This window comes from Dicentrarchus labrax, unplaced genomic scaffold (assembly GCF_905237075.1).
Source record: "Dicentrarchus labrax unplaced genomic scaffold, dlabrax2021, whole genome shotgun sequence".
Classification (NCBI taxonomy): domain Eukaryota; kingdom Metazoa; phylum Chordata; class Actinopteri; family Moronidae; genus Dicentrarchus; species Dicentrarchus labrax.
In genome coordinates, this window is record NW_026136711.1 from 558 (window position 1) to 26363 (window position 25806).

The 25806-nt window shown below is 39.7% G+C and overlaps 2 protein-coding genes across 3 annotated transcripts in view; both read left to right on the plus strand.

Annotated features, from left to right (window-relative positions):
* Nucleotides 1-293: 293 nt before the first annotated feature.
* Nucleotides 294-18306, plus strand: si:ch211-236d3.4 (protein FAM107B). Of its 2 annotated transcripts, XM_051413989.1 has the most exons (5): nucleotides 294-377; nucleotides 738-813; nucleotides 6040-6244; nucleotides 7824-7986; nucleotides 16821-18306. In XM_051413989.1, exons 1-5 carry the CDS (start codon nucleotides 309-311, stop codon nucleotides 16935-16937), a joined length of 630 nt encoding a protein of 209 aa, XP_051269949.1. In that variant the 5' UTR covers nucleotides 294-308; the 3' UTR covers nucleotides 16938-18306. The 2 variants fall into 2 exon arrangements, with proteins under 2 accessions (XP_051269949.1, XP_051269950.1); XM_051413990.1 differs by lacking the exons at nucleotides 294-377; nucleotides 738-813; nucleotides 16821-18306 and adding exons at nucleotides 1552-1741; nucleotides 8472-8896.
* A 5157-nt stretch (nucleotides 18307-23463) lies between these two features.
* The window catches only part of pik3c2b (phosphatidylinositol-4-phosphate 3-kinase, catalytic subunit type 2 beta), a 34648-nt gene continuing 32305 nt past the window's right edge, over nucleotides 23464-25806 (plus strand). The window contains exon 1 of the mRNA XM_051413991.1: nucleotides 23464-23702. The gene's annotated coding sequence lies outside the window, so the exon portion shown is untranslated. The remainder of the gene's footprint in view (nucleotides 23703-25806) is intronic.

Sequence of the window (25806 nt, forward strand, 5' to 3'; positions counted from 1 at the left end):
TTGTGACCATGTTGAAGCCTGATGAAGTCTCTCCTAGCAACCAACACAAAGTCCATTCAGGCAGAGAGGACGCTGTCCAACTGACCTGGAGTCTGAAAGGAGCCGAACGGCTCAGAAACACCAGGAGAGGAGGGGGCGGGGGAGGAGGAGGAGAAGGGGGGGGGATGGACAGCATCGTGTCCCCTCTGAAAACTGAAGTGTTTAATTATTTAAAGTTCAATATAATTTTAAAGTGTGAAGTTTCAAACAACAATTTTTTCAGTATGTTAATCGTCTCATACGGACACTTAAGTACTGCGTGCGTCCGTATGAGACGAGACAAAGCGTCTGAATCTGTAATAAGACTACATACAAATCGTTGTAATAACAAGCTGCAGGCGTCTCAGGTAAAAGTGTTTTTCTCACCATTTTTTTAGTAAAAACTTGATATTTTCTTTTATGAGAATTTTAACAATTTTTTAAAATAATTTTTAATCTGTGAAAACTTTTGTTTTGGTGAAAAAAAACACAAATCAACACGATTCTTACAGTCAATAAAGTAAAATAACATTTTATCTTAATGTGTGTTCATCTCCAAATAATGGAGGATGATTGTAAATTATTTATTATTATTTATGTAGGCGTAGAATGTGATTCTTTTGTGTTTTTTATATAAACATTTTTTTAATATATGTTTTCCAGAAATTGCTGATTATGATCTCACTAATGATTCATTTTTATTCTTCTGTGTTCTCCAGAAGGCGTACAGCATCGACCACGAGCCTCCACCAAAGCAATACTGTGTGAAAAATGGAAAGCACCCAAACGGCAGAGGTAAGTTTGTCCCTCTCAGGTTACCGTCTGACTGACTGAAGGCAAGTCCGCCATGTTGAATCGCCATGTTGCTACAGTAGCTCAGAACGGACAAACCAAACACTGGCTCTAGTCTACCATAGCTTCTCCCTCATGCAAAGTGAAGCGATTGAGTCGCAATCTGCAACTACACTCCTGCAAACTGGACCTTTAACCACAACCTCTGAGGGCTCTTCTACACAACTGTCTCGTTGTTTTCTTTGTTTTTATGACCACAGGCTTCTTTCTACGCTAATGCAGCTGTTGTGAACATGAATAGACGATAACTCCTCTGCTAATGTCCAGATGTGGACTGGTTCTACTTTTTTGAACGAGATGTTAATCAGTGAGCTTTAGAGCTGCTGGATGCTGTTAGCTATGGACAGAGCCAGGCTAGCTGTTCCCAGTGCAGGTGTTGTGTTGTGTCCTGCAGGTGTGTTACAGGAGTATAAATCCCTCAGTGTCTCCAGAGGGCGCTCTATGCTGTCTCATAGATGTCCTCCAGTGATGTCACTCGAGTCAGTGTCAGTTGAAGACTACAAGGTAGAAAATGCGTCGTTAGACCAAAGTGGAGCTTCAGTTCAATTCAGTTTGTATGACAAAAGATATCAGGACACTTTCCAAGAATGACAAGAACTTCAGTTTGGTCTGAGGAGGAGGAAGAGGAGGAGGAGGAGGAGGAAGGGGGGGAGGAGGAGGAGGGGGAGGAGGGAAACACTGAAGGATCATGTGACCAGGTTGTACTCTCGGTGTGAGCGAGTGTGGAGGAGCGCTGCTACTGCTTGTACAGAGAGCATGAAGCTTCACACAGACTGAAACACATGAGGATCAGCGGGAGTCCAGGACGTGGATCAGATGGATCAGAGTCCCGAACAGTCCACCACACCCAGGGAGGGCATGGTGAAATCTGGTAAGAGGACTGAGTCTGATCCTGGATCCTCCTGAAGCTTCTGTAATGACCATTCTGTGTTTGTTTTATTTATTCTTCCAGAGACAGATTTATATTCCTACACTGTAAAGAAAAATACTCCCAGACTCGTAAAAATACAGTAATTTCCATAATTAAAACACAGTTCTTAGCTTTAATTTGACATAAAATATGTTCTTTTAATGTTTAATTTAAGATATTTACAGTGTAAAACCAACGCAATGATCTATAAATCCAGGTGAACTCTGCTTTAATCCAAATAATCAGACTTACATTTACAGCAGAGTGCTGTTATTATTGGATTTTTATTATTTTAATCTGAATGTTAAAAGTTATAGAACTGTAATAAAAGTCATTATCTGTGTAATTACAGTAATTATTGCTGTTTACACTGATAACAACTGTATTTGGACAGTTTACCAATGCTTATACACTGATAAACAACATTTATTCTACTTCCATCATTATACAAGATAACAAACAAATCCATGTAATGTCCAATGTATTTGAAGTCTTTTTGTGTGAAAAAATAAATGTTCTTTAAATAATCAGTAATTTTATGATTATTTACAGTTACAGTTATTTGATGTTAGACATTTAAATTCACAGGATATTTTTGTAATTTAAGACTGAACCTGTCAGTTTTATGTAGAATAAAACCATAACTTTCTCGAAAAAAAAAACATTTTCTGACAAAATTCTACAACTTAAATAAAATGATTAATTAAATCAACTTGTTTTTTAATATTGATTTATTTTGGAAATTGAATTTATTTAAATATTTAGGAATTATTTAATTATTTGCAGTTTATAGAAGACATTAATTCTTACTAACTTGAAATGTTCAGATTCGTTACTCAAGTAAAAGTATCAATAGAAGAGAGTAAAAATACTCTAGAGGTACACGATCTTACTAAGTATTCTCAGTAAAGTTGAATTGATAAAGTATTTCTGAGCAGTATTTTAATGTAAAGTAGTAAATCTACAGCAATGCATCATATTTTATTATCTTGTTATTTTTGTGTAAAATCTTACCGCAGGAGAATAAAAATACACAGTAGGTTCTTTTTTAAAGCAGTATAAAAATAGATATTATAAGTAAAGTACTTCCACATTGTACCGTCTTATCTCCAGAACTCTTCTTGTATTGATTTCTGCTTTATTCGTTTTCATTTTATAAACACTTGAGGTCTTGAGTCGTGTGCTGGAGTCCAGCGGGGTGCTAACTGCTAATAAAACAGCGTTAGGATGGTGTGGAAGAGAAGAGCGTAGGATGATGAAGATGAAGTCACTGTTGGCAGGGAAACTTGATTGAGTGGGATTTTAACTTACTATGAGAGGTTCTTATGTAATGAAAGATTTTCACAGGTTTTATCTTCACGGAAAGGACAGGAAGCCTGTCGGAGACTGGTAATTATATCAGATATTCTCTGGGGGTAATGTTGGTTTATATTAGAAATATATTTATCATATATATTGTTTAATCATGGTTTGGTCCAGTATTCTGTGTGTAGTCCTGGTTTGGTCCAATATTTTGTGTTTAGTCCTGGTTTTGTCCAGGATTCGGTTTTTAGTCCTGGTTTGATCCAGTATTCGGTTTTTAGTCGTGGTTTGGTATAATATTCTGTGTTTAGTCCTGGTTTGGTCCAATATCCTGTGTTTAGTCCTGGTTTGGTCCAATATTTTGTGTTTAGTCCTGGTTTGGTCCAGTATTCGGTTTTTAGTCCTGGTTTGGTATAATATTCTGTGTTTAGTCCTGGTTTGGTCCAATATTCTCTAGTGTTTAGTCCTGGTTTGGTCCATTATTCTGTGTTTAGTCCTGGTTGGGTCCAATATTCTCTGTTTAGTCCTGGTTTGGTCCAATATTCTCTAGTGTTTAGTCCTGATTTGGTCCAGTATTCTTTGTTTAGTCCTGGTTTGGTCCAATATTCTGTATTTACCCCGGGTTTGGGCCAATATTCTCTAGTGTTAAGTCCTGGTTTGGTCCAGTATTCTTTGTTTAGTCCTGGTTTGGTCCAATATTCTGTATTTACTCCGGGTTTGGTCCAATATTCTGTGTTTAGTCATGGTTTGGTCAAGTATTCTGTTTTTAGTCCTGATTTGGTCCAGTATTCTGTTTTTAGTCCTGGTTTGGTCCAGTATTCTGTTTTTAGTCCTGGTTTGGTCCAATATTCTGTTTTTAGTTTTGGTTTGGTCCAGTATTCTGTTTTTAGTCCTGGTTTGGTCCAATATTCAGTTTTTAGTCCTGGTTTGGTCCAATATTCTCTAGTGTTTAGTCCTGGTTTGGTCCATTATTCTGAGTTTAATCCTTGTTTGGTCCATTATTCTGTGTTTAGTCCTGGTTGGGTCCAATATTCTCTAGTGTTTAGTCCTGGTTTGGTCCAATATTCTCTAGTGTTTAGTCCGGTTTGGTCCATTATTCTGAGTTTAATCCTTGTTTGGTCCATTATTCTGTGTTTAGTCCTGGTTGGGTCCAATATTCTCTAGTGTTTAGTCCTGGTTTGGTCCAATATTCTCTAGTGTTTAGTCCTGGTTTGGTCCAGTATTCTTTGTTTAGTCCTTGTTTCGTCCAATATTCTGTGTTTAGTCCTTGTTTGGTCCAATATTCTGTGTTTTCTCCTGGTTTGGTCCAATATTCTCTAGTGTTTGTTCCTGGTTTGGTCCAATATTTTGTGTTTAGTCCTGGTTGGGTCCAATATTCTGTGTTTAGTCCTGGTTTGGGCCAGTATTCTCTAGTCTTTAGTCCTTGTTTGGTCCAGTATTCTCTAGTCTTTAGTCTAGTTCTTTTGTTGTATTTCCTTTTACCATTTTTACCAACTGCGACCACCTCTCTTCGTTGGTCCAGTGTTTGGCTGTCTGGTCCGGGCCGAGGTCCAGAAAGATTTCACACCTGTAAATCAGAATCAGAATCAGAATCAGAAATACTTTATTAAAATTAGTGTTTATGTAAGAGGGACGCAGACACCTTCTGTGTTTGAACAGTTACTGAGGAATCATAAAGTCTGCACAGAAAGGTGTGAGTGCAGGGTCGGTCCATCAGTACATGTAAAAACGTTTTGGAGTCAGTTTTATTCTTTATCTCTCAGATGCTTCGAGCACTTTGCAGGTTTGATCTGATTTAGTGACTCCAGAGTGTGTTTTTCCTCAGGATGAATGAATTGAAGAGAATTATCTGGGCTGTGTAACATGAGCACATTTCCTCCCAGCTGAGGTGCAGTCAGACAGTCGTCCTCTCACAGACATCAGACTGAAGCTTCTAGCTGTAACCAGATAACAGGCACTCACAGAGACGTCGATAAACTACACAGAGGCTTTAGTTTGCACGCCCTGTCTCAAATCAATATGAAACCGCACAGTATCTCAAAGTCCGTCCACCCTTCCTGCGTCAGTCCTGTGAATTAGCTCTGAGAGGACGTCCAGTTAAAGTCCAGCACCAGGTTCTGTCCTCAGTCCGGGAGTAAAGTCCAACTTAGACGATCAATAACTAATAAGTTAGTTTGTAACTAAATCAAACACACAGTTATTACTTCAGGCAGAACTGAACTAGTTTGGATGTAAAGGTATAAGTGCAGCAAGTGGACAATCAAAGACATTGGTCCATCACCATGGTTACAGTGCACATTAGCTTTTTATACTGGAGGAAAGCAAGAGAGCTAATGTTATGCTAGGAGCCAGAGAGCTAACATTATGCTAGGAGCCAGAGAGCTAACGTTATATATATAATCTGGCAGTAGCTATCAGCTGTGTCACTGTCCCTAAATCAATATGAAGATTTTCACCCACTAATGATTGGCCAATGTCTGACAATTGATTGATTATCAGAGTCAACTGACAGACTGATTCTGATTGGGAGTAAATCCCAATGGTGTATCAGCTCCCCACATACTTTTCACCATGTACTGCAGCTGAGTTTGAAACGAGCCGATGACCAAACATCCATTTTTGTAGCAGCAGTGCATGCTGGGATCTAGTTGCACTTGAGAAAGAGGTCATTGTGTGAAGTGAACTGTATGACATCTGATCTCTGTCTCCCAGAATATCTGAGGACTCGGATCAGATACCCGTTAATCTGTCCTTTCTTCTCTCAGAACCAGTGACTGTGCAGCCTGTAGGGGAAGCTAGCAGGGTGTGTTCAGTCTGAACTAGTGTCTCTAAGTGCAGATAAATATATAAGGTTGGTCCAGACGGTGGCGCTAGAGGACAGTCTAAAAGGTTCGTCCTCTGCAGAACACAAAGTCAAAGTAAAGTCTGATGTTTAGATTCTGTCCTCGTGTCTGCAGCCTCAGCGTATGCAGACCTGCAGCAGCACAGGTCTGAAGGCATCCACAGAAGGTTGTCCCCGGTGTCCAACTACGTCCCCCAGCCGGACTACCTGGAGGGGGAAGAGGACGAGGACCTCATCAAACCCAAAAAACTTGTGAATCCTGTTAAAGCCTCAAAGAGTCACCAAGAGCTTCACCGAGAGCTGATGAGCAGCTGCAAACGGTAAGAGCGTCTGACCACAGGCATGTGAGGACCGTTTTGGGAAGTGGGGACATTTATGGGAAGTGGGGACATTTATGGGAAGTGTGGACATTTTTAGCTGTGGGGTTTTTTTGAAAGTTGATACTGTTCTTTTTCTCGAAATTTAAGACAAGTTGGAGAAAGGTTGGAACATTTTTAAAACTCTGGACATATTTTACTGATGGACAACCTGTTATTCGTCCTGAGTTACTATGAACTTTGATATGTAAATATTGTCTCTGGTGTGTCTGACAGTCCTGGTGGTGGTTGGTGCAGATTACGACTGACCAATCCCAGAGCGGTATTTTCTGGCCTTTAATGGACTTCCTGCTGTCCTCTCTGCGTCTGTCTCTGCTGTCGAGCTCAGACTGTGTGAAGTTTTGGAAGAAACGAGCAGATGCTGCTTAGCAACAGCCTCCCACCTCACAGGCCTGTGCCGCTGAGGACGCTGGGAAGGTTTTCACACCACGTCCACACAGTCGCTCATTGACGCTCAGAGCTTTAACACTGTGGACAGCGAGGACGGCCTTTTCTCTTCGGTTTTATCATTCAGGAGGAAAACTGGAGCTGGAGGACGCCCAGAAACACACAAATACAACTCATTAACATCATCTGCTGGGTCAGAAACGGTACATTTTAGCAAATGTCCTGAAATTTTAGAAAGGTGAGCACAATCTTTGACACTTTTAGGAAACAGAACACAATCTAAAAAGTGAGGACACTTCTGTTTTTGCTTTTTGGAAAATAGGGATATTTTAGGGAAGTGGGGATATTAGCTGTTGAGATACTCTGCCTGAGCTGCCGGCTGATCTGGAGTCAGATTGTCATGAAGTTTCTCTGGGAGTAAAACAGTGATGATGATTGTGGATTCATCAATAAACCAATAAACAATCTTTCATTGTGTGAATTGATCACAGTTCAAATGTCTCTCATTGTCAGTGAAAATCACATCTATAATGTTTGTTCACAGGTCAGAGGTTTGATCAACATCACCAATAACAGACTGCCCTCTTCTGGAGGAAACACAGACTACAACACAAAGTCTCATTCATTCAGACTGAAAGCATTCATTTATTCATCAGCTGATACAGACAGATATATTGATCAGTATCAGTAAATGACAGAAAAATGCTTTGAGTTCGTCCACCAGGGAGCACTCACAGGCTGTAAACTGTCCCCTTCCGTTTCTTCTTCTTCTTCTTCTTATTATTATTATTACATATATAAATACAATGTGTTTGAGCTGTAAAAGTATCATTTCCACATTAAAATGCTTTTGAAAAAGATATATGAACAGAAAATGACATTTTTAACAATCCCAACTTCAGTGGACAACAATTAAAATGAAATTAAATAGATAAAATGAGATTATTTAGACATTTCTGTTTGGCAGACTGTTGTACAGTTTAATTTTCAATAAATAAATGATATGGGGTTTACAGTGGAAGTGCACGTTTAATAATGAAATGTCTCATTTAAATATCTGGAAGTTCATGGATTGAATGTTTTTTCTTAATAAAGTTAAAATAAACCATAATGATGCTGTGTATTGTGTGTTCAGGGGTCACGGGGTCAGCGTGGAGATGAAGCCGGAGCTGCAGAGAGTTCTGGAGTCCAGGAAGAGAGATCAGCTGATCAAACAGAGGAAACAGGAAGAGGAAGCTCACAGGAAAATTTCTCCTCTGGAGGCCGAACTGCTGAAGAGACACAGGAAGCTGGAGGAGGTAACACACACACTCACACACACAGTGACAACAGTGGGCAACAATAGCTAACGTTAGCTTATAAATGGAGTCCGCTAACGTCTACAAATGACCAACACCCACCACAACATCAATCTGAATGTTAGAGTCCATCAGTGCGTTCACACTGTCAGTGATGCAGAACGCAGTGTGTTCACTATTTCAACACAAAATGGTACTCTAATAGAGAGAGTAACTTCCTACAAATACCTAGGTATTTGGTTGGATGAGAAATTGTCTTTTGGGGTCCATATTGAGAGCCTTTTAAAAAAACTCAGACCCAAGTTAGGTTTTTATTTTAGATTAAAGAAGTGCTTTCCTTATTCAGCGAGGAAAAGGTTGGTGCAGAGCACATTCTTATCAGTGTCGGATTATGGTGACCTAATTTATATGCATTCTTCTTGATCTTTATTAAAAAAACTAGAGAGAACTAGTATTATACCACTCAGCCTTGCGTTTCATTACAGGTGCAGCAGCCAGGACTCACCACTGCATTCTGTATGAAACTGTACAATGGTCCTCCCTCTCCCTCAGAAGGAAATTCCATTTATTTTATTTTTTTAACTTTTTTATTTAAGTTTCATTCAAAATCATGTACAGAATCATATTCATCATATCTGCTGTTTCATACACAAGGTAACAGTTATGGTACAACAAAAGAGACAGAGACTATAATGACAAAGAAAAATATAAAATAAGATAGAATAAAGCAAGATGAAATAAAAGAAATAATATTGTATCAGTATACCCAAAGCAGGGCTCCACCTTTTAGTGAATATATGTTTTTGAAGTCTCAGGGAATATGTTATTTGTTCCATTTGATATATTTCCTTTATTTTTTCAGTCAACATATTGTGTTGGAGGGTCAGGCTTCAACCACCTTACTGTAATGCATTTAATTGCTGTTGCTAGTAGTATCTGTAAGAGATATTTTTTGGCTCTTCCTTCCATACCTCTTGGTAATAGACCTAGTAGGGCCACCATTCGGTCCATTGTAATATTTCCACCAAATATTTTATTAAGTGTTTCAAACACTTCCTTCCAGAATGCTTCCAGTTTTGGACATAGCCAGAGTATGTGGGTCTGATTACCAATGTGTGGGCCACAGTTTCTCCAGCATTTATTTGAGTGTGTAGTGCTAAATTTAGCTGTAATTTCAGGTGTCCGAAAGAACCTCATGACTACCTTCCATTTGAATTCTCTCCATACATTTGAATTAGTTACCAGATGTACTTCAGTACATATTTCCTCCCACATATCATGTGATATATTGGAATTAATTTCAATTTCCCATCTAAAATTGCCAGCATTGTGGAGTTGATGTAAATTGGTGAGTCCATACTTCGACCATTTCCTGAAGCCTGTATCTGATTTAGAGGGCACAAAATCATTCATATATCCAATGTTTGTAAGTGCTGAAATTGTTTTAGGCAGCCCAAATGTAGATTTTATTGTCTTCCATATTTTTAATGTGATTTCGGTCAAATCACCCATATTTATTTTATTTGGATGGACATCTAAGAATGGCAAGGCCTGTAAAGGTCTTTCACATAAACTCTTTTCAATATTGAGCCAGCGTGTATATGATAAGTCCTGAATCCATATTATTAGCGGTTTTAGTTGCGCAGCCCAAAAGTAGTATCTCAGATTAGGTAGTTTGAGCCCTCCCTTTGCCTTAGATAACTGTAACACTTTTAGTCTGATTCTTGGTCGCTTTCTCTGCCAGATAAATATTGAAATTAGTTTGTCCAATTTGTCAAATGTAGTTTTGGGGATGTAAATAGGTAACATTTGAAACAAATATAGTAATTTAGGCAGCACATTCATACAGACACTCTCAATGTGGCCCAGCAGAGATAGGGGCAATATTGACCATCGGTCTAAGTCCTTACTAATGTTATGAATTAAACTTGTGTAATTGAAATTGTATAGTTTTTCTAATGAAGGTGGTATATGAATGCCTAAATATTTGATGCCATCTACTGGCCATTTAAACCCACTCTGCAATTTAGTTGTATCTGAGATGTTGCCACCTATATCCATGGCCATTGTTTTGTCCACGTTTAATTTGTAGCCCGAGAAGTATCCATAAGTGAAAATGATGTCCTTTAAATATGGTATTGTTGTTGCAGGTTTAGTAAGATACAGCAATACGTCGTCAGCCTACATTGAGATTTTATGCTGTTCTCCATTTATTGTAACCCCCCATATATTATCATTATCCCTAATCAGCTGTGCTAATGGTTCAATACTGATATCAAATAACAAAGGAGATAGTGAACAACCTTGTCTACACCCACATTCCAGAGTGAAGCGGTCTGAGAGAAATCCGTTCACCTTAACTGCGGATTGTGGATCCGAATATAAGGTTTGTATCCATTTGATGAAATTTGGGCCAAATTGGAATCGTTTCAGAGTTTGAATAAGGTATTGCCAGGATACTCGATCGAATGCTTTCATGGCATCTAAGGATAATATCATTGACTCCTCTTCTTTAACTTTTGGGTGTGTCATTAAATTTAACAACCTTCTGATGTTGTCCCCATAGTATCTTCCCTTTATAAAACCTGTCTGATCGGGATGGATAATTTCTGTAGTAATTTTATTGACACTTCTTGCCAGAATAGCTGTTAAGATTCGTAGATCTGTATTCAATAATAAGATCGGTCTGTACGATTGGCATTTAGTGGGATCTTAGCCATCTTTATTTGGTAAATGGTAAATGGACCTTTCTAGTCTTCTGACCACTCAAAGCACTTTTACACTACGTGCCACATTCACCCTTTCACACACATTCACTCAGTGATGGCAAAGTCCATAGAACAGAAACTAACTCATTCATACACATTCACACACCGATGCTATGCATCGGGAGCAATTTGGGGTTCAGTATCTTGCTCAAGGATACTTCGACACGTGGCAGGAGGAGCCGGGGATCGAACCAACAACTTTCCAATTAGGGGACAACCCGCTCTGCCTCTGAGCCATAGCCGCCCATTTTATCTTTATATCTTTATTTTATATTTATCACCACTATAGTAGCCTCTCTCCAAGAGGGGGCCATGGTTCCAGGTTTTAATTCATGATGGTAAGCGTGTAGTAATAAAGGTGATATAATCTCTATAAAAGCTTTATAAAATTTGTTAATATACCCGTCTGGGCCAGGGCTTTTATTATTTTTCAGTGTGGAGATTATCTGACGTATTTCCAGGTCTTTGATGTCTTTTAAAAATTGTGCCAATTCCTCATCATTTGTGCAAGTGTCTGTATTTTTGTACAAAGTCTTGTAAAATTCTGCAAAGGACTGTGATATTTCATCCAGCTTTGTGAAAGTTGAATTATTCTCCTATAATTTCTGTACTATGTTTGATGATTGTTGTTTTTTAAGTCTTAAGGCTAGTAACCTGCTCGCCCTATTACTGTTTTCGTAGTATTTTTGGTTAGTGAACCTTAAATTGCCCTCTATTTTTTAATTAATTAAGCTGTTTAGGTCCCTGCATGCCTCTTTCAGATTATTCAATAAGCCTGAGGTTGAGTTTCTTTTGTGTTGCTGTTCAAGCTCCCTTATTTTGTCTTCTAGCTCTCGCTGTTTTTCTTCCCTTTTTCTTTTTCTGGCACTTGTAAAGGAAATGATTCGGCCTCTAATATATGCCTTTGCACAGTCCCATAGAGTAAGGGGTGATATTTCAGGAGAAGTATTAGTGTCAAGATAATTTTTTAGTTTAGTTTTTATAAATGCGATGAATTCTCTATCATTGAGGAGCGACGCATTTAATCGCCATTGTTTAGTTGATGGCCTGTTACCAATGTTCCACAACAATACGAGAGGAGCGTGATCGGATAATGTAATTGGGAGGATCTTTATGTCGACTATCCTATAAGATTCTGCATGGGGGTAAAAAATAGGTCTATTCTGGAGTATGAAGAATGCCTATGCGAAAAAAAAGGTAAAGTCTTTGCCTTTAGGGGGTTTGTTTCTCCAAATGTCCACCAGACCAGATTCTGTCGATAAATGCCTAAGCATATTGTTCATCCTAGAAGTAGAAGTGCTAGACACAGGTTGTCTATCCAAATGTTGGGACATGACGCAATTAAAATCTCCTCCTAACAGTAAAATACCAGAGCTATGCTGTGATATTATGGAGAAGATTGTATGAATAAAGCTAGGCTCTTCAGTGATTCAAAATCCTTCAATTCTTCTCTAATAACTGACGATATTTCTTTGCTCAATGAGGAGAGGATGTCAGCTTTGATTGTTGCGGTGTTCATGCTTGTACTTACTACAGGTACAGGTGGGGTTAGGTCGGATTTATCTGGACTTTTAGCCGAGGAGGTTTGGGGCCTTGTGTTGGGCCGGGCTTCGTAGTTGTATTTGCGGAGATTTGCTGCCATGAGCGTCGGTTCTTCTTCACTGACCTTGCCGGGTAGTGTTAATTATACAGTTACCGCATTTATTTGTATTTTCGAGCGCAGATGTCATATAATATATGTATGTAATTAAGATTCTGCAGGAGCTCACAAAAGTGCGTCTTACTCCATTGCGGCTAGCTAGCGCCCCCCCCGGAAATTCCATTTATTGATTTTCCTTGCTAAAGCTCTAATGGGTAAATTACCCCTCTACATTTCAAATTTTCTTTCTTACCATAATAGTGTTTACAGGACAAGGTCGTCAGAAAAAATACTATTAGTTATTCCATCAACAAGAACAGAACTTGGTAAAACAGCTTTCTCATCATATGCACAGCTTCCAGCTGTGGTTCAGCTGTGGTTCGGGAGGCAGACACCCTCTCCACATTCAAGAGTAGGCTTAAGACATTCCTCTTTGATAAAGCTTATAGTTAGGGCTGGATCAGGTGAGTCCTGAACCATCCCTTAGTTATGCTGCTATAGGCCTAGACTATTGGGGGATTTCCCATGGTGCACTGAGCTCCTCTCTTCCTCTCTCTTTCTGCACTCATTCATGTCCCATTAATGCATGTTACTAACTTTACTTCTTCCCCGGAGTTCTTGTGCTTTCTCGTCTCGCAGGTTCTTATCAATCCTGGTGGAGCCTCCTGCCATGGTCCTGCTAGATTGCCATTGCCAATACTGTTGTTGCTGTGCACCTGTCTGTCTGTCTGTCTCTCTGTCTCTCTCTGTGTCTCTCTCTCTCTCTCTCTCCCTATCTGGTCGAGACAGACGACCACCCACCTAGAGCCGAAGGATCTGTCCTAGGTTTCTGCCTTTTAACAGGCAGTTTTTCCTTGCCCTTGTCGCCAAGTGCTTGCTCATGGTGGCACTGTTGGGTCTCTGTAAATAATGTTATAAAGAGTTCGGTCTAGACCTGCTCTATTTGAAAAGTGTCCTGAGATAACTTCTGTTATGAATTGGTGCTATACAAATAAAATTGAATTGAATTGAATATGCACCAAATGTCTGAAATGAATTTCAAAACACCCTAAATCTAGAATCACTTACACCTTTCAATACTTTTAAAAACTTTTAAAGTCAACTCTAACAGAACAGTGTAATTGTTTTTGTCAAGTTCTGTGTGTTTGTTGTGACTGACCACAGCTCTGCCCAAACTTGAAAACAGCTTGATTTTTGATGGACGCAAAGGACAACTCAAATCTGTTCACTTTTTGTTTTTTTATTTTCTTGAAGATAGTTTGATAGATTCGGATGGAGCAGAATAGGTTGATAACCTTTAAGATACACAAACAAAAGACATGAATTAGTTACAAATAAATCTCAATAACACTTTACTCAAAGTAATAATAAATAAATGTTACTGAATCCTCAAACCAAACAAAGTCATTTAGATTACCCTAGGATCTCTAATAGTTAATAATTAAAGTACCAATCCCACAATTAAACTTATATAATAATTAAACAATATACATGCTTAGAGTAACGTTGGGTGCCAGGTGAATATGGTCCCAAGAGCACTTCCTGAGAAGTTGGCTCCGGAAGCGGCTCCCTGGGTGAATCTAGGCTGGAGTGCTCAGTACAACTTGTAACCATGAACAGTTTTTAACTAGGTGCCCTTTAAGTTGTATGTCTGTATTAGCTTAAGTTAAGTATAATGTCTTGTTTGTGTTCTAGTATGTATAGTGTACGTACAGAGATTTGTGGTGTAGTATGTAACCTTTGTCCGGTCTTTTATGTATTTTTTATTTTTTTTTTAAACTTTTTGGCGCCAGTCTTGGCCAGGAATCCCTGGGAGAAGAGTTACTGTAACTCAATGGGACTTTTCCTGGTTAAATAAAGGTTAAAAAAAAAAAAAAAAAAAGGACCCGGATGGTTCACTTCTTCTCTACTCTAGCAAAAGCAGAGGGACCACCGGAACGTACCGGTACATTTCTCGCATGAAACAATTCAATTCAGTTTTCTTTGTATAGCACCGATTCATAACAGACATTATCTCATGACACTTTTCAAATAAAGCCTAGCCTAGAGTCTAGACCGAACTCCTTATAACATTATTTACAGAGACCCAACAGTTCCTACCATGAGCAAGACCTTGGAGACAGCAGCAAGGAAAAACATCCTTTTAAGAGGTGGGTGGGAGAGGGAGAGAGAGAGAGAGAGAGAGAGAGAGAGAGAGAGAGAAAAGACAGAGAGAGACACACACACACAGAGAGAGAGAGAGAGAGAGAGAGAGAGAGAGAGAAAAGACAGAGTGAGACACACACACAGAGAGAGGGAGAGACTTTCATTGTTATGCAGATGATATCCAGTTACATCTATCAATCAAGCCTGATGAAATTAATCAATTATCTAAATTACAAACATGGCTTAAGGACGACATAAAAACCTGGATGAGCTGCAATTTTCTGATATTTCCCCCATAATAATTTTTCCTTAAAGGAAAATTATGGGGGATATACCACAGACCAAGTGGAACTCATAGAACAAGTTTCTGATGTTTTTTTTTAAAATACTACCCCTAAATGTCAAATGTGACATATAAGTCACAAACGACATTTATGGAAAATAAATATTTTATTAATACCTAAATAATTTGACATTATTTTTGTTTATATTTCTTCAAATAAACTTTAAATTGAACAACAGGGCATATATTAATTCAGTGAAAACAGTGAATTTAATTAAGTGGCCTATTACCCTTTGTGTTATTGTGACACAGACGTTACATCAGGTTTTCCATGATGACTTTAAAAAGCGATATTTTCATAACTTGTTTTATATAATTTTGTTCAGGAAATATGGTCAGAACAGGTTAAATGCAATACAGGACACCCTATTAAAGCATTAGAATTGTTAAATGGGTTTAACCTACATTAGTAACAAAAAACAAGCTTTTTAATTTAGCTACTTCCTTCATTTCTGTTTCCCAGTCACACCGAGGACACCTCCTGTCACAGTCACATAGCTGTCATATGACCACCACACCAGGATGTTCTGTATATGCCACTTAGGGACTTAATGAGTTAAGGTCAAGCATAAAGCTATATATGGAAGAATCAAGGACATTTAAAGTGTTTGTTACAGACAAAACTGTCTAAAAACCGAAATTCTTGTACTTGGCCCCGAACACCTCCGAGACTCACTGTCTAAAGAAAATAATATAATAATAATACATTTTATTTAAAGGCGCCTCTCTGGGCACTCGAGGACACCGTGCAACACATAAAAAATAAAAACAGTAAGAAATAAGAAACAGATAAGAAAAGACAATGTAGATAGTTAAGTGGCACATGCAGTTCTGAATAGGTGAATTTTTAGTCTTGATTTGAAGAGGGGGAGAGAGTCCAGGTTCCTGAGTTCCGGTGGGAGTGAGTTCCAGAGTCGGGGGCAGAGCGACTGAAAGCCCTGCTCCCCATGGTGACGAGGCGGGCGGGAGGGACAGAGAGGTGGACAGAGGAGGCAGATCTGAGGGAACGGGAAGGGGTGGCGATGTGGAGGAGTTCGGACAGATAAGGAGGGGAAAGGTTGTGGATGGCCTTGAATGTAAACAGGAGGATTTTGAAGTTTATGCAGAGTTTGACCGGTAGCCAGTGGAGTTGCTGCAGAACAGGGGTGATGTGGTGGATGGAGGGGGTTCTGGTGATGATTCGAGCTGCAGATATAGTTACTCTAGATGGTATTACCTTGGCCTCCAGCCCCACTGCCAGGAATCAGTTTTTGTAAATAATGTTATAAGGAGTACGGTCTAGATCTGCTCTATTTGAAGTGTCCTGAGATAATGTCTGTTATGAATTGGTGCTATACAAATAAAATTGAACTGAACTGAATTGAATTGAAAAATAATAATCCATATGGGCGCTAATGCTCCATTTGGTTGTAAATTGCCGTAGAAGAAGTAAGTGTTCAATGGCCGTGCTCGATCTGAGATGCTGCTGAAATTACTGCGATACGCTAGTAAGGACGTAGTGTGTATAATGTACTACACAGTGTGTACTGGCGGGAGTATTCAAATTCAGACACAACTACAGCCTCTTGAGGCTACAATATCGCTAGCAAATAATTGTATTCTGACAAATAGTTGATTTTAGCCAACAATAAATGATGTAGTTAGTGGTTCATAGCTAACGTTAGCTTTGTGAGGCAGCAGCCTCCTTCGTGTTGTAGGAACAGTACAGATATAGTGAGACATTCTGAATATGATTATTTATTTTACAGGGTTGTTTCAGTCGATGCCTGTGGCAGTGAGAGCGCTGCAGCTTAACACTGCTGGCTACTGCACAACTGTCTCTGTCTGACAGCAGTTAGGCTCCGCCCACAGAATACATCATCACTGAATACAAACACAGCTCTTTGTCCGTCCCTCTTCAGAGTCCTGTTTGCTGAAAGTCTTTGTCTCTTTGTTACAGTTGGAGAGACAGCAGGAGAAGGAGCAGCAGGAAAACCTGAAAGCTCCAGAGTTCGTCAAAGTGAAAGAAAATCTGAGAAGAACGTCCATTCACAGTAAAGAGGAGAAGGAGGTATAGAGATGGAGCTGCTGTCCCACAGGAGACATAGAAACTGAGAACCAGACTGCATGAGGACACAAACTGACACTAACACTCTGAGGACAGTCTGAGGACACACTGACACTAACAAAAAGTTACTGAGGACACAAAGAGGACACAGTGAGGACAGTCTGAGAACACATTGAGGAAAAACTGAGGACACAGTGAGGACAGTCTGAGGACACAGTGAGGACAGTCTGAGGACACAGTGAGGACAAACTGAGGACACACTGAGGACAGTCTGAGGACACAGTGAGGACAAACTGAGGACATAGTGAGGACACACTGAGGACAGTCTGAGGACACACTGACACTAACACTTTGAGGACATAATGTCCAGAACGGCTGTGATGTCTCTTCGGGGAGAGACACAGTTTGAAGGAGGAGAAATCAGGTCCCTTTTGAGTTTGACTGACAGATTACCAGACTCGTCTCACCTGGTGGATGACTGTTACCATGGAAACAAACAACCACGTTCTGCACAGAAGGAAGGACAACAATAAAAACCTGAAAGATTTGATTTATTATCAGTTTATTTTTTAATCGATAGGCTCCGATAATCATTTGTGTTATTATCAGATAATTTAATTAAAAAGATGTTTAATTGCGAGATTAATAATTTGTGCGTATGTTATAATTATGAAATATAGAAGATCTGAAGACGTTTGTTTTTATTATGTGGTTCAGAAGTCCTAATTATGAGAAAAATTTTATATATCATAATGAAAGATAATTTCAATCATTCAGACGTCATTAAAACTTCTTTCATACGTTATTGGTTGTTTCATAATAAAGGCAAACATTCTGTAGTAATCAATCATTTTAAATCATTTTTTACGTGAAATTGTGCGAAAGCGCTTGCGCTGCGACGCCATCGCCTCCGTGTGACAAATGTTCTTCTTGTGCCTCAAACTGTACCTGGACGATATTTTTCAGGCAATAACAAGTAAAACTCATTAATCACTTTAATCACATTCATAATCAGCAGCAAGAGGAAACCTCTTGTCTCTCGTAAAGATGTTAATTACATATAATTACAACACAGACATCGTTATGAGAACTGTATCTGAGATCATTATTAAAATATCCAACATCATTATTAGATCTTTTGTTGTAATTCTGAGATAATCAGTAGATAAACTGTTTTTGCTCTCACAGACTGAAGCCTTACGTTATTGTTATAGTAAATTAAAATCATGTTGAGTTTCCTTATCAATTCAGAATGTAACTAGTAATTAGATATTTTTATTTCTGTTTGACTTTGTTAATTTCCTTTTGTGGCTTTTGAAGCAACAATTGTTCTGATTAACGTGTTCACACTGACAACAATAAAGAACAATAATCCTGATGTTCAAATGCTTTATTGATGGTAATTACTATATAGATCTTTTATTTTGAAAGAACAGCCTTATGCTCGGTTTCCAATTAAGACACATTTACTCTCTGGGATTTTATTTTGAAAAAATAGGGTCATCCTGAGTTTCCTGTTAGTATACACTTACTCTCTGGTGCTTTTATTTTTAAAGTATGAGTTTCATTGCAGTACATCAAAACAACATGGAGACGACCAGAAAGCCCAACTGGAGGATTCAGAACAGGACTCGGTTAGCTACAACACGGCCAATACAAGAAAACTGCAACAATTAGTCTAGTGTTCAATTCAATCCAGTTTCATTTGTATAGCATCAATTCATAACAGACATTATCTCAGGACACTTTTCAAATAGAGCAGGTCTAGACCGAACTCCTTATAACATTATTTACAGAGACCCAACAGTTCCCACCCTGAGCGAGACCTTGGCGACAGGGGCAAGGAAAAACTGCCTTTTTAAGAGGCAGAAACCTAGGACAGATCCTTCAGCTCTAGGTGGGTGGGAGAGAGAGAGAGAGAGAGAGAGAGAGAGAGAGGTTCCTATAGTCTCAAAAAGTAGAACAGGAGCCAGAGCCTTCAGTTACCAAGCTCCTCTCCTGTGGAACCAGCTTCCAGTTGTGGTTCGGGAGGCAGACACCCTCACCACATTCAAGAGTAGGCTTAAGACATTCCTCTTTGATAAAGCTTATGTGTCCTGAGATAACTTCTGTTATGAATTGGCGCTATACAAATAAAATTGAATTGAATTGAATTGAATAGTTAGGGCTGGATCAGGTGAGTCCTGAACCATCCCTTAGTTATGCTGCTATAGGCCTAGACTATCGGGGGATTTCCCATGGTGCACTGAGCTCCTCTCTTCCTCTCTCTTTCTGCACTCATTCATGTCCCATTAATGCATGTTACTAACTTCACTTCTTCCCCGGAGTTCTTGTGCTTTCTCGTCTCGCAGGTTCTTATCGATCCTGGTGGAGCCTCCTGCCATGGTCCTGCTAGATTGCCATTGCTAATATCACTGATATTATTGTTATTATTATTATAAGTATTATTATTGCTACGGTTACTGTTGTGGCTGTTGTCACTGCTCATTGTCCCCCATCGTTGTTCTCGTCGTCGTAATCATCGTCTTCATGTTCATCATCATCAGTCACTACTATTAGTGTAGTTGTTGCTACTGTTGTTGCTAAAACTGTTGTTGCTAAATAATGTTATAAAGAGTTCGGTCTAGACCTGCTCTATTTGGAAAGTGTCCTGAGATAACTTCTGTTATGGATTGGCGCTATACAAATAAAATTGAATTATATATATAATTACTGTCCTGTCATGTTAATGTATTTAAAGTCAACATGACTCAGAAAGCAGAGGGCTGACTCTGCATATTTACATAGAACAATAGTGACATCACAGTGAAGTGGATGACATCACTGTGAACCACAAGAAGAAACACTGTCGTCCTTTGGATTTTCAACATATTCACAGTTTCTTTGTCTTCTGTCACATGAAAACTTTAAACGGACTGAACGGCAACTGGTGGTGCTGTTAGCTACAGTTCACTGAACGGCCACTGGTGGCGCTGTTAGCTACAGGTCACTGAACGGCCACTGGTGGCGCTGTTAGCTAAAGTTTAATTTCTTTTGAAATTAAACTATTTGATTAATTTTTAAGTTTATTGAAATCGAGTCTTATTAAAATTCACTGTAATGTAGTTTGGATGGATTTTGTTTTAGTTAAATTGGGTATAAAAGATCATTCTTGCTGTTAGAGTTTCTCTCTACTTGGTCTATTAAGTCCATCTGCTGATGAAGACCAGAAGTGGCTGAAATCTCTGGAAAATGTTAATAAGTGGACCTCAAGATTCTTTCTGCTTTGGTTTATATAAAAAATCTGACCGGCATTGCCTGCTTTGACACCAGCAGCAGCCCAGGAGAGACTGATGGAAAGTATGCAAAGCCAAAAGGGTCACAATTCATCACTTTTCAAACTCAATTAGATAAGAAAACACTGTAAAAAGTGGCAAACAAACTGCTATGATGCCTTTTAAAATTTTTATTTTTACAGTGAATGACAGTTAAAGAAAATGCTTTTTAAGATTTAAAAACATAATTGTTTATAGCCCAAGTATCCAGGTGAGCTTAATCAGCTGATGACCCTCACTCTTAAAATCAAGGTTGACATCTTAAAATATAGATCTGGTTGTTGCAGAAACAGACAGTAAGGAATATAAAGTAGTGAGGAGTATGGTCACCAGGAGATGAGGTTTAACCCATGACCCAAAGTACTGAGCACCAAAGCTCATCACAAGTGTCTGACACATGACCTGCAGCCACACAAAGCAAACCCAATGCACACAAACCTGGAATTAACTATCACCAAACCAAAGCAGCATACCCAAAGGTTCCTCTAACAAAAGACTCACGAGACAACCAAGTCGTCCCAAGATGAACACAAAGAGGACCAAGCTACTACAAAGCTCAGAAAACCAAAGCATTAGCTAAGAGCTGCCAAGTTACAAACACTCTTAAACAACTTCCTTACTAGTATTATCCCTCTTGAGTCATGCCAGGCTCAGACAAAGTGGAACATGCAACATATCCATACTATGTTTAAGATCACAAACCTAAGACAAAAACAAAATAAGTATTACAGTTGTACAACGGCAAAATCAAAGATGGCCACAACAGAGACCGACCATCCCTGACTACAGAAATTCTATTCACTATCTAACTAGTCTCAACCCTTATACCAGATACTGGTGGTACCACCATGTTTCTACAGACACTGGGTCTATATAGGGCCATTTACATTTGTTGCATGTTTCACAGCCACTATAGTTTCTCCATCATAGTTGAAAGGGGAGGGTGAAGCGAGTGAGTAGCAATCTGCAACCACACAGCTAGATGCCACTAAATCCTACATGCTGGATCTTTAAGTAGTTTTTTCAGGTATCTGTACTTTATTTCAGTATTTATTTTTCTGACAAATATCTGTACTTTCTACTCCTTACAGTTTAAAAACAGATTTGTTACTTTACATTTAATGCACTTGAGGGGATTGTTGATTGGTATTAATGTTATTTTGCATCATTGAACATCTTCCCATCATTAAGACTGTGACAGACATTCAATTCAATTCAATTCAATTCAATTCAATTTTATTTGTATAGCGCCAATTCATAGCAGAAGTTATCTCAGGACACTTTTCAAACAGAGCAGGTCTAGACCGAACTCTTTAAAACATTATTTACAGAGACCCAACAGTACCAGCATGAGCAAGACCTTGGCGACAAAGGCAAGGAAACACTGCCTGTTAAAAGGCAGAAACCTAGGACAGATCCTTCGGCTCTAGGTGGGTGGTCGTCTGTCTCGACCAGTTGGGGTGAGAGAGAGAGAGAGAGAGAGAGAGAGAGAGAGAGAGAGAGAGAGAGAGAGACAGACAGACAGACAGACAGACAGACAGGTGCACAGCAACAACAGTATTGGCAATGGCAATCTAGCAGGACCATGGCAGGAGGCTCCACCAGGATCGATAAGAACCTGCGAGACGAGAAAGCACAAGAACTCCGGGGAAGAAGTGAAGTTAGTAACATGCATTAATGGAACATGAATGAGTGCAGAGAGAGAGAGGAAGAGAGGAGCTCAGTGCACCATGGGAAATCCCCCGATAGTCTAGGCCTATAGCAGCATAACTAAGGGATGGTTCAGGACTCACCTGATCCAGCCCTAACTATAAGCTTTATCAAAGAGGAATGTCTTAAGCCTACTCTTGAATGTGGTGAGGGTGTCTGCCTCCCAAACCACAACTGGAAGCTGGTTCCACAGGAGAGGAGCTTGGTAACTGAAGGCTCTGGCTCCTGTTCTACTTTTAGAGACTATAGGAACCACAAGTAGCCCAGCATTCAGAGAACGTAGTGTTCTAGAGGGGTAATAGGGTACTATGAGCTCTTTAAGATATGAAGGGGACTGACCATGAAGAGCTTTATAGGTGAGGAGGAGGATTTTAAATTCTATTCTACATTTTACAGGGAGCCAGTGCAGAGAAGCTAGTACAGGAGAGATGTTATCTCTTTTTCTAGTTCCTGTCAGTACTCGTGCTGCAGCGTTCTGAATTAATTGGAGCGTTTTAATGGACTTATTGGGGCAACCTGATAACAAAGAGTTGCAGTAATCCAGCCTTGAAGTAACAAATGCATGGATTAGTTTTTCTGCATCTGTCTGTGATAGGATGTGTCTAATTTTTCTAATATTACATAAATGAAAGAAGGCAGTCCTAGAGGTCTGCTTTATGTGGGAGTTAAATGACAAATCCTGATCAAAGATAACTCCAAGATTCCTGACAGTGGTGCTAGAGGCCAAGTTAATGCCATCTAGAGTAACTATATCTTTAGACAGTGAGTCTCTAAGGTTTTTGGGGCCAAGAACAAGAATTTCGTTTTTTTCTGAGTTTAACATCAGAAAATTGCAGGTCATCCAGGATTTTATATCCTTAAGACATGTTTGTAATTTAGATAATTGATTAATTTCATCGGACTTGATCGATAGATATACAAACTGCGAACGATCTGATAAGTATGACTTAAACCAGCTTAGTGAGGTTCCTTTAATGCCAATTTGATGCTCAAGTCTCTGTAAAAGAATATCATGGTCAACATAAGACAGACATAACAAGATGTTATGATTAATGTCAAGATTAAATAGTTATTTACTTTTACACTTTTAGTAAAGAAGCTGAATCAGTACTTCTGCTTGAGTGAAGAATGTGTGTACTTTTACCACCTCTCTGATTGACTAACTGGCTACTGGTGCTGCCTCCTAATAGTCGACACTTTCCATCAGTCTGGCAGTCGCTGCTCCTTGTCACCGGGAACAAAATAAATCAGTATTATATCATTAATTTGATCCTTCTTCGAGCAAAATAAAAACTATTTTTTTTAAATCTATTTTTCAAAAAATTACATTACTTTATTAACCTAAATTAACTTATTTATGATTTCTGTCCCCTGGCATTGTCTGTTCACGTACTGAATGTGTTTACCTGTTTATAAATAGAGTAAAACAACAACTATGAATTGTGACCCTTTTGACATTCCATATACAGTTTGTGGCCCTTTTGGCATTCCATACACGCCTTCAAGCTCAGCAGGGACCAGGTTCCAGAGCAGCCGGAGCCTCGTACAGCGGGCTGCATTGTTCCACCGTAAACAGAGGCTGACACAGATCCGGTTCTACCGTGTGAATGTGTGGAGCAACGTCCGTACCGGCGACCGGAGGCCGTTAACTACGTGGAAATCCCGCTGGTGGTTCGGCAGTTGATGGAGAGTAACCCGCTCTAAGATGGCAACCGCCGCCCGCTCCCGGCGACCATAGACCGACGGTCAGGTACGGCTCTCTCTGCGGTCTGACGCAGTTCTCTCAGCGGCGGTTAAAGTTCAGTCTGCTGGAGGACTGCGCTGCCATTCTCCGACGAGAAGGTCAAACCAAACTCCATTCAGACATCTGACGATCCAAACGTTCCCGCTGTTTCGGTGGGTTTATGTTCCCGTTAGAATATGGCTGATGACTGTTTATAAATCGCTGTGATCTAACGTTAATTTCGGCCCACATATAATCCATCTAAATGCTGTTTATTGCAATACATCTGAGTTAACCATCCACAAGTGTGACACCGCCCTCCATGCAGGCTGCGGGTGGAAAATCCCCGACAGGAAGCGAGGTCGGACCAATATTTAAAGTTTAAAGTTTTCCTGCAGTTGTTGTGGTGGATGTGTGCGGTGAAACACAGCAGCCTCGGTTAGATTCTGTCCGTGGACGCAGAATGTGGCCGCGTTAAATTGACAGAAATGTGAATGGAGTTTGGTGGGACTGCGCTGGGTGTGTGTGGAAAACGTTGCAGCTGCTGCAGCTGTCACAGATGTTTGGACACATTTCAGTTTGTCACCTGTTCTTCTGAGTCTGCGCATTTTGAGTCTGAGTCTAAAGATCACAGCAACACTGATAGCAAACAGCTAACAACCAGTGACCACACTGTGCACCCCAGTCCTCTATGGCGTCATGCACACCTGTCTAACCACAAAAACAGGTGATTTTCACAGGTGCATTATGGGATTACATATAATAAAAACATCATATTGCCATATGATTCATGAATAGTGGCAATCCGAAATTCAATTTTCACAAAATAAATCCTGTTGAAAATATATAATAATTCTATAATTTTACATACAGTCTTTTTTCTTTTTAATGTTTAATTATAGATATTTACACTGTACAAACAATGTCCATATTCCACATTTTACCATCTAAATAAGTTTCATTGAGAAATATCAGAGTTTACTGTCATCTTTTCTTCGTGGATATATAAACTCACATAAAGCTCTCAGCTGCTGTTGGCTCCGCCCATCGACCACCGACAACGTGCGTGTGTTACTGTGTGTTACTGTGTGTGTGTGTGTGTGTGTGTGTGTGTGAGTGTGTGTGAGTGATTGTTACCTACGGTGAAGCGTGGTGGTGGCAGCTTCCTGCTGTGGGGATGAATTGGGAGAATAGTCAGGATCGAGGGAGAGAGAAATGCAGCAATGTAAAGAGACATCCTGGATGAAAACCTGGTCCAGGAGTTCTGGACCTCCGCAACAACCACCCAAAGCACACAGCCAAGATAACAAAGGAGGAGATTCACTCTGTTAATGTCCAACTTATGTTCATACTGTATGTATGTTATATTTTAATAATATACTCTTTAAAATAATATACTTTAAATCTGCAAAAATGTAAAACTTTTGTTAACCTTTTTTCATATATATATATAGAAAATATACATTAATATAATATTAATGTATATTATATATATTAATATACTACATATTATTATAATACATACTGTATTGCATATACAGGGGTAGGTTACAGACTCAGTTGGGGTCCTGGGTCCATGAGACCACTTTCAGATGGGAAGAGACTGTTCTTGTGGTGTGAGGTTCTGGTCTTGATGGACCGCAGCCTCCTGCCAGAGGGAAGTCTCAACGAGTCTGGGTCTAGGGTGGTAGGGGTCTGCCACAGTCTTACCTGCACGCCTCAGGGTCCTGGAGGAGTTCAGGTCCTGGAGGAGTTCAGGTCGGCAGTAGCAGTAGTGAACTAGATGGTGATGGAGGAGGTGCTCATGGTCCAGGAGTCAGAGACATGTTTCCCAGCTTCAGGTGCTGATGCTACAGGAAGTCTGTGATCCACCTGCAGGTGCAGGGTTCAGGGCCATGTTTACTGCATCATCTACAGACCCGTTGGCTCTGTAGGTGGACTGCAGGAGGTCCAGGACTGCATCTGTTATGGTTTTGAAGTGGGACAGCACAAGCAGGTCAAAAGACCTCCTGCCCACAGAGGTAAGGGTGACGGGTCTGTAGTCACTGACTGCTTCAGTCTGGATAGAGGGACAGGGTCTGGACCAGCTGCTCTGTGGGGTTCTTAAAGAGTCTGTTGATGTGGTTTGTCC

What these genes read in the sequence shown, in the direction of transcription:
- si:ch211-236d3.4 (XM_051413990.1), top strand. Translation starts at nt 1,687, where the DNA reads ATGGATCAGAGTCCCGAACAGTCCACCACACCCAGGGAGGGCATGGTG. An exon ending in GGAGGGCATGGTGAAATCTG is followed by an intron (nt 1,742 to 6,039) that starts GTAAGAGGACTG and finishes TCGTGTCTGCAG; the next exon opens with CCTCAGCGTATGCAGACCTG. An exon ending in CTGATGAGCAGCTGCAAACG is followed by an intron (nt 6,245 to 7,823) that starts GTAAGAGCGTCT and finishes TTGTGTGTTCAG; the next exon opens with GGGTCACGGGGTCAGCGTGG.